Source organism: Peromyscus californicus, unplaced genomic scaffold (assembly GCF_007827085.1).
Source record: "Peromyscus californicus insignis strain IS unplaced genomic scaffold, ASM782708v3 Scaffold_9__1_contigs__length_137607984, whole genome shotgun sequence".
Classification (NCBI taxonomy): Eukaryota; Metazoa; Chordata; class Mammalia; order Rodentia; family Cricetidae; genus Peromyscus; species Peromyscus californicus.
In genome coordinates, this window is record NW_026294617.1 from 82,867,172 (window position 1) to 82,873,908 (window position 6,737).

The 6,737-nt window shown below is 55.9% G+C and overlaps 1 protein-coding gene across 1 annotated transcript; it reads left to right on the forward strand.

Annotated features, from left to right (window-relative positions):
* The first annotated feature begins 352 nt into the window (after positions 1-352).
* Rhoc (ras homolog family member C) lies at positions 353-6,494 on the forward strand. Its single transcript, XM_052731067.1, has 5 exons — positions 353-624; positions 3,781-3,944; positions 4,455-4,575; positions 4,820-4,950; positions 5,886-6,494. Exons 2-5 carry the CDS (start codon positions 3,789-3,791, stop codon positions 6,057-6,059), a joined length of 582 nt encoding a protein of 193 aa, XP_052587027.1. The 5' UTR covers positions 353-624; positions 3,781-3,788; the 3' UTR covers positions 6,060-6,494.
* Positions 6,495-6,737: the final 243 nt, after the last annotated feature.

Here is a 6,737-nt window from a genome sequence, read left to right on the forward strand (position 1 = left end):
CTCTTAACAGGACATAGGGAAATTCCCGGCCAAGGAAGGAAGGGCCTTGTAAGGCGACGGTGACTGGGGACTGCAAATCGCAAAAGGCTTCTAAGGCTCGGGATAGCGTCGTGTTACACTTAACGCAGTGATTCCTGGAGCTGAGAGTGGGCAGCTTCTACATAACCAGTCCCCTCGGTCACGGCGAGGGCGTAGGAGGGGCAGAACCTCGAGGGCTGCTTGGCCACGCGAGGGCAGCAGCGGCCCTCGCTGACCCCACCCTGGGAGCCGCTCAACTTTCCCGACTCGGGTCCGCCCCCCACGGTAGGAGGGCTGGAAGTGAAGGGGCCGAGGCCGAGTCCTCTGGGGTCCCCCACCCGCCCGCTCACCGCCCAACACTCCAGATATCTCCCCGGCACGGTCCTTCCAGCTCCAGCCCCACGCCCCGCGCCCGGCCCGCAGCGGGGGTGACCTGCGGCCGCCCGGGGCCGGGAGCAGAGGCGGGCCGAGCCAAGGGCCGCCCCCCGTCGACCCCTTCCCTCCCCCGACTGGCCCGCCCCGGAGCGGTGCTGGAGAGTGGGGCGGGGTTCGGGTCAGTCTCAGCCTCCGGCACCGGCCGCGCAGCTGGAGGCGGCGGAGCGGAAGGTACCTGGGCCCGAGCTGGGGGGTGGCGAGGCGTCGTGGGAACTCGGCTCCAGGGAAGGCACTTTCCCGGTTTTCTGATCGCTGGGGGGACGGCCCAGCAGGGGGCTCCGGGCCGGGCATGGGAGAGCGCCCCGAACTGCGGGGCGGGCGCTCAGCCTCCTGGGTTAGAGCGCTCTCGAACCAGAGCCTCTTGGCTTTCTGAGCCCTGCCTTTCCGAACCTCCCTAGCCGGGCCAGGGATCCACTTGGATCTCTGTGAGCGACCCTACCCAGGCGCTCCAGTTCCGGGCGGGGCGTAAGGAACAGGGCCTTAGGCCGGCTAGGGGAGTTCTGGCCTGGGAAGAGGAATGGCGGGAATAGGGGCGGGTGTTACTATTGGGGGCTGCCACTGCCTGGCGGGTCTGGACGCCGCCCTAGACGGTTTTTGGAGCTAGTCTGAGCTAAGCGGTTGAGAAGACTAGGAAGAGATCCTGCTCCCGTGTTGTGTTTGTGCGTCTGGAGTGAGGAAAATAACAGAACACCAAAATCCCAGACTCTGCCTCCTACCCTGTTGGGAGGTTGGGGAGTGTTAGGGGGTTGGGCCGAAAGCTGGGGCCCATTTCTTCCTTTACTTTTGGCTTTAAAGTTCAGGAATAGGTGTTGCCTGAAGAGTGATTCCTTGCCTAGATCTCAGGGGAGCAGAGTACAAAGGCCTGTTGGATCACCTGGGAAACCAAGAGAATCAGGAGAGCTAGTGTTTTGTCCCGGGGAAGGCCCCACAAGTTCCAGACCCCTCTCCAGGCCCTGCCTGAGGTTTCCTTGTCTCTCTTAGGATCAGTGGGGCAGTTCCTCTGAGACTGCGTTTCACAGGGAGTGTTAGCCTTGCCATTTTGGCCTTGGGCCTAATGCCCTGGCTTGGCCTGGGTCTCCAATTCTTCTGGGCCAAGAAGAGGCTAAATGCAAAATTTTCTGAGGTGGGGGGGCTCTAACCCTGCCCTGAAGTTCCGGCCTCTGCCTCCTGCCTTCTGATGCCAACCATGTTGCTGTGGGACAGCAAGTGGTACATGCGTGCGGAAGTGACTAGCTGTTGGTGTCCGTAGTCATCACCTCCGTCAACACTGCCCACCCTGGGTTGGGGCTGTCTCATCCAGTCTGTATACAGCTGGACTAGTTGAATTAATGGGAGTAGGTGGGGGAGTTGGAAGAAATCCCGTGGGTTACCTGGATATACTTCTCAGATCTCCCTTTTAACGGAGATGAGCAGCAGAGTGAATGCTTTCTTCTCCTTCTTTTGGGGTATCAGGGAGAACCCCTTGTGGTGGGGGGTGGTAAGTGTGGCTGTGCATACTCAACTATAAATTCTCTGTGACTCATGTCCTCTTCCCTCACATCCCAGTGTGTGTGTGTGTGTGTGTGTGTGTGTGTGTGTGTGTGTGTGTGTGTGTGTAGGGGAGGAGGAACCACCCAGGAGTCTGATGCTGGAAAGAATCAGCATGAGGCTGGAGTGCTCTGCTTCCTAAAAGGCAGGCGGCACAGGCCAGGGTCTGAAGTGGTGGTATGTAGGGAGTAAAGGAGTCCAGCTGAGCCAGACAGGATATGGGATTGAAAGGAAAAGCCACGTTTGGGGCTGAGATCGGGTTACTGTCCTGTTTTTAACTGCTCCCTGCCTGGTCAGAGCTTAGACTGATCCTCATTAGTCTTTTCTTTTGGGGCTCCTCCCAGCCCAGGCTCTAGTTCCCTCCACCTCCCCAACAGCCTTGACTCCATCTCTACTCCCAAGCTGGCTGGCACTCTCCCTTCCCTCCAGGTCTGTGCAGGCCTGGGGATCTCAGTAGCCTGGTCAGCTCCCCTTCCCTGGGAGGGGGAGCTGGGAAGGCAGAGGAGCTGCGAAGCTGTGAACTGCTTGTTCATGTGTGCTGGGGTGCGGGACACATGCAAACCCTGAGAAGCTGACTCTGTGCCTTGAGTCACAGGGAGGTGTCTCCGGGGCCTCAGGGTCAGCTGGCCTTTGGGAGGAAGGGGCTGTTCCAGAGAGTGGGTGGAGGTGATTCCCAAGTGGATTAGCTCCTTCACAGCAGTGCTGTGATAGATGTGTGGCTCCCCACAGTGTGGTCATTGTCCCCTGTCAGGGGCTGAGTGACCCAATGTTGCTGCCAGGCCCAGGAGGAAGGGGGGGGGGGGGGCGCGGGCTGCCTGACCGTGAGCTGCCAGGACTGAGCCTTCTTTGTGTGACTTTGGGGAAGGGATGGGGTGGGCCAGGGACGCCTGCCGGCTGCTCCCACTGCCCTCTGGCTTACTTTCTTTGCTTCTGATCTCACCTGTGGAGTCCAGTCTGGATCACTAGCTCTACTTTGAGAGGTAACCCTTCAACTTATGTCTCAGACTCTGAATACGTGTCTAAACCTCACGGAGCCTCGGTGTCCTGCTTTTGTCAGAATAAGATGGCCTGGGGTCAGGGAGACGGCTCGGCGGCGGCGGCGGGCAAAGGTGCTTGCCACGCAAGAGTGATGACCTGAGTTCGAGCCCAGGAGCCCACTGGAAGGTAGAGGGAGATACTTGAGTACAAGCTGTCCTTTGACTTCCGTACCCACCTAACAGGCAGCTGGAGATCTGAAGATGCTTCTCAAAATGCCCAACAAAGCGCGTGTGTCCAGGGAGAGACGAACACCTAGCTGCGCTGCAAATGCTCCTTGCTTTACCCCACCTCCTGTAGCTGGCTTCTTCGTGACCAGGCATGCGTGACTTCTATTGAGGGACAATCTATTCTAGCTTGCATTTTAGTGATTTTTAATGAGTCACAATCTTGGTAACATGAAGCTGATAGGCAAGGCAGAATAAATCTAGGTCTTTTGGAGTACACCTGAGCACTTCTCAGGTGTCCAGAGTTTTGCCCGTGAATGGGTAAGATTTTAGCCAGTATTCCTGGCTTCTTCTACGTGTCATTGTCTTCCTCCTGATCAATTCTAACTCATCCCGGAAGACCTGTTCTGACCAGCATTTCAAGGTCTTTTGCCTGCAGGATTGGTTCTTGGCAAGAACATGCCTTGGCAAGCCCCCTTCCCTTCCTTTGCCGGATGTTGTGGTTTTCACGGAAGTTTGGGGCCCCTAAAGAAGCGTGCTATTGGACGCTTACTGGATTTTTTTTTCTCCCAAATCCCCCTTGCCTCTGGACTGCCAGTTTCAGCCATGGCTGCAATCCGGAAGAAGCTGGTGATTGTGGGTGACGGTGCCTGTGGGAAGACCTGCCTTCTCATTGTCTTCAGCAAGGATCAGTTCCCAGAGGTCTACGTCCCTACGGTCTTTGAGAACTACATCGCAGACATTGAAGTGGATGGCAAACAGGTGAAGGCCGAGACTTCCTTGCCTGGGAACCCTGCCCCCAGCCACGTAGGGCCCTAGGATGTCCTTTCTTAGCACCCAGGTATACATCTTCGCTTCATTTCCCTGCTGGAACCAGCAGAACTTAGGAAGTGAAACTGTAGCCCCAGAAAACCTGGATGTACTATCTGGTTTGACCACATACTGGAGCTGGAATCTGAGCCAAGTCCCTTTGCCTCTGGGCTTAACCTCTCCCTGCTACAAAAGGTGAATGAGGGTAAGACCTACCCCCAAGGGTTGCTGTAAGAATTAAATGGTGCTTACCACGGCAGCTCATCCACCACAAAGATCAAATCCACCTTAGATTTTTAAAAGTGTATTGTTGGTTGTGTGACTGGTCAGTACAGCTCAGCACATGGGTGAGTGCTTAAAAGACGTTCCGTAAGTTTATAGGACCAGTGATTTCAGGGGGCCTCAGGGTGTTAAGTTTGGGATCCTTGGGCTAGCTACTCAGTAGCCCTATGTATGTGTCAGGTGGAGCTGGCTCTGTGGGACACAGCAGGGCAAGAAGACTATGATCGCCTGCGGCCTCTGTCCTACCCGGACACTGACGTCATCCTCATGTGTTTCTCCATTGACAGTCCTGACAGCCTGGGTAAGGCTTTGGAGGAGGGATTGAGAGCCTGCAGAGGCCGTGGGGAGGGAGTGTTGGGAGTGTAGGCCCTGCAGGTCTCCTTTGCTATGGAGACACTAGCCCGTGGTGTGGAGGGTGTCCACTACAAAGGGCTTTGAGCTGTGTAGGGTGCTGCCTGTTCAATAGTCTCTGTGACTGCTGTGGAAGACCGGGGGGCTTCTGGTGCTCCGTGGGTACACCTACACCTTTTGGGATATCTCTGCAGAAAACATTCCTGAGAAGTGGACCCCGGAAGTGAAGCACTTTTGTCCCAATGTGCCCATCATCCTAGTGGGGAATAAAAAGGATCTGAGGCAAGATGAGCATACCAGAAGAGAGCTGGCCAAGATGAAGCAGGTGGGTGGGGCAGCTCTTGTGGTGAGGAAAGGTCCTTGAGGGTCAGAAACTAGGATGGAAAACAGCCGTAGCCAGCCTTAGCAGGGACCGTGATGTTCACCTCCTGCTGTCTATCGTCTCCATGTTGGGGGAACTAGAGGGTCCGCAGAGTACCTAAACTGTCAGAGAAGTGACTTGTCCAAGGGCATTGTTTTTACAACTTGTTCCAGCGTATGGTCTGGTCTGTCTTTGGAGTTGGGGCTACTAAGATGGATGAAGAGCCATCCTCACCCTCAGGGGCAGCCCTGTCAAATGGGGGTGTGGAAGCTGTGCGTTAGAGTGCCCTGGGAGGGAGGGCATTGTAAGTGGCTGGAGGAAAAGGTTCAGAGGGTGTGCACTCAGAGACCTGCTAAATGACCCTAGGCTGGGGCCTGATTTATTTAGAGGACAGTAAGGAAGGTAGACTATCTCGGGAGGATAATTAAGGTTTTAATTGGGGACAGATGTCCAGTCTGTCTATTAGTAAAAATATTCTGGTAGCTATGTAGGAGGGACTAGAGCAGTTCTCAGCCTGTGGGTCATGACCCCTTTGGTGGTTGCATATCAGCCATTTACATCATGATTCATAACAGCAGCAAAATTAGTTATGAAGTGGCGACTAAACTTTGTGGTTGGGGCCACCACAACCTGAGCAACGATGTGAAAGTTGAGAACAGTGGGCCAGAGGAAGATGAGAACGGAGGTCAGCTGGGCAGTGGGCACGTTCAGAGGAGAGATGAGCATGTAGGGGTAAGGCTGGGTGGGAGGGGAGAATAGACAGAATTCTGAAATGGTGACTTGGGTCTTAGGGCCCCAGCCTGGAAACCGCCTGTGGTAGCTGGGACCTGGGTGTTCTGCAGGGTGTATGGAGGATATTGATTTGCCCCTTCTTTTGACCCCCTATCTTGTCTTTGCAGGAGCCTGTTCGATCTGAGGAAGGCCGGGACATGGCAAACAGGATCAGTGCCTTTGGCTACCTTGAGTGCTCAGCCAAGACTAAGGAAGGGGTGCGGGAGGTATTTGAGATGGCCACTCGGGCTGGCCTCCAGGTCCGCAAGAATAAGCGCCGGAGGGGCTGTCCCATTCTCTGAGTTTCCCAAGTCTCTCCAATCCCCGCCCTCCCCCTCACAGGGGTACAAAACACACACCACCCACCCATCCATCCCATTCCACCCTTGTAGGACTCCACACTGCCAGTTTCCTTTCTGATTCTTTCCTGCCCAGGACTGCATGAGTTTTCCCAGCCCCGAGTGGGGGCTGGTAGGTCCTTCCTCCCTGCCTCTGGGAACCAGGCTGGTCAGCCCTGCCCTTCCTGAGCAGGGCCCCTCCTCCCGCTGCATTGGTCCAGGGATAGGGTTCTTAGTCCCTTTGGCCTTCCCCATATCACACACCAGCACTTTATATATTTCTGGCTCACAGGAGGAGTCTGGGGTAGGGACTGGGGTTTCTGCTTTGGGTAGTAGCCTTGCTCTGACTTTACTTGGTGGGAGGGCAGGACATGAATAAAGGTCAAAGGTTCCACCATGTGTGGCAGCTTCCTGTCTTTCCTGGCCTCCCTTGGCTGTGAGCCTGGAGTCCCATCTTTTTCTCTTCATTTCCAAGTTGCTGGCTAGGCTGGGCCCCTGTCTGCCGAGGCAGGGCTGGGGGCGGAGGCAGCAGGGGACAGGGTGGAGTCTAGAGTAAGAGATGAGGTCATGTTTGGCTGACTGCCTGGGTGGGTGAGGGGAGTGGTCTGTACCATTGGCTAAACATAGAAGCCTGTGGGTGGC

What these genes read in the sequence shown, in the direction of transcription:
- Rhoc (XM_052731067.1), top strand. Translation starts at nt 3,789, where the DNA reads ATGGCTGCAATCCGGAAGAAGCTGGTGATTGTGGGTGACGGTGCCTGT. An exon ending in TGACAGTCCTGACAGCCTGG is followed by an intron (nt 4,576 to 4,819) that starts GTAAGGCTTTGG and finishes ATATCTCTGCAG; the next exon opens with AAAACATTCCTGAGAAGTGG. An exon ending in AGCTGGCCAAGATGAAGCAG is followed by an intron (nt 4,951 to 5,885) that starts GTGGGTGGGGCA and finishes TTGTCTTTGCAG; the next exon opens with GAGCCTGTTCGATCTGAGGA.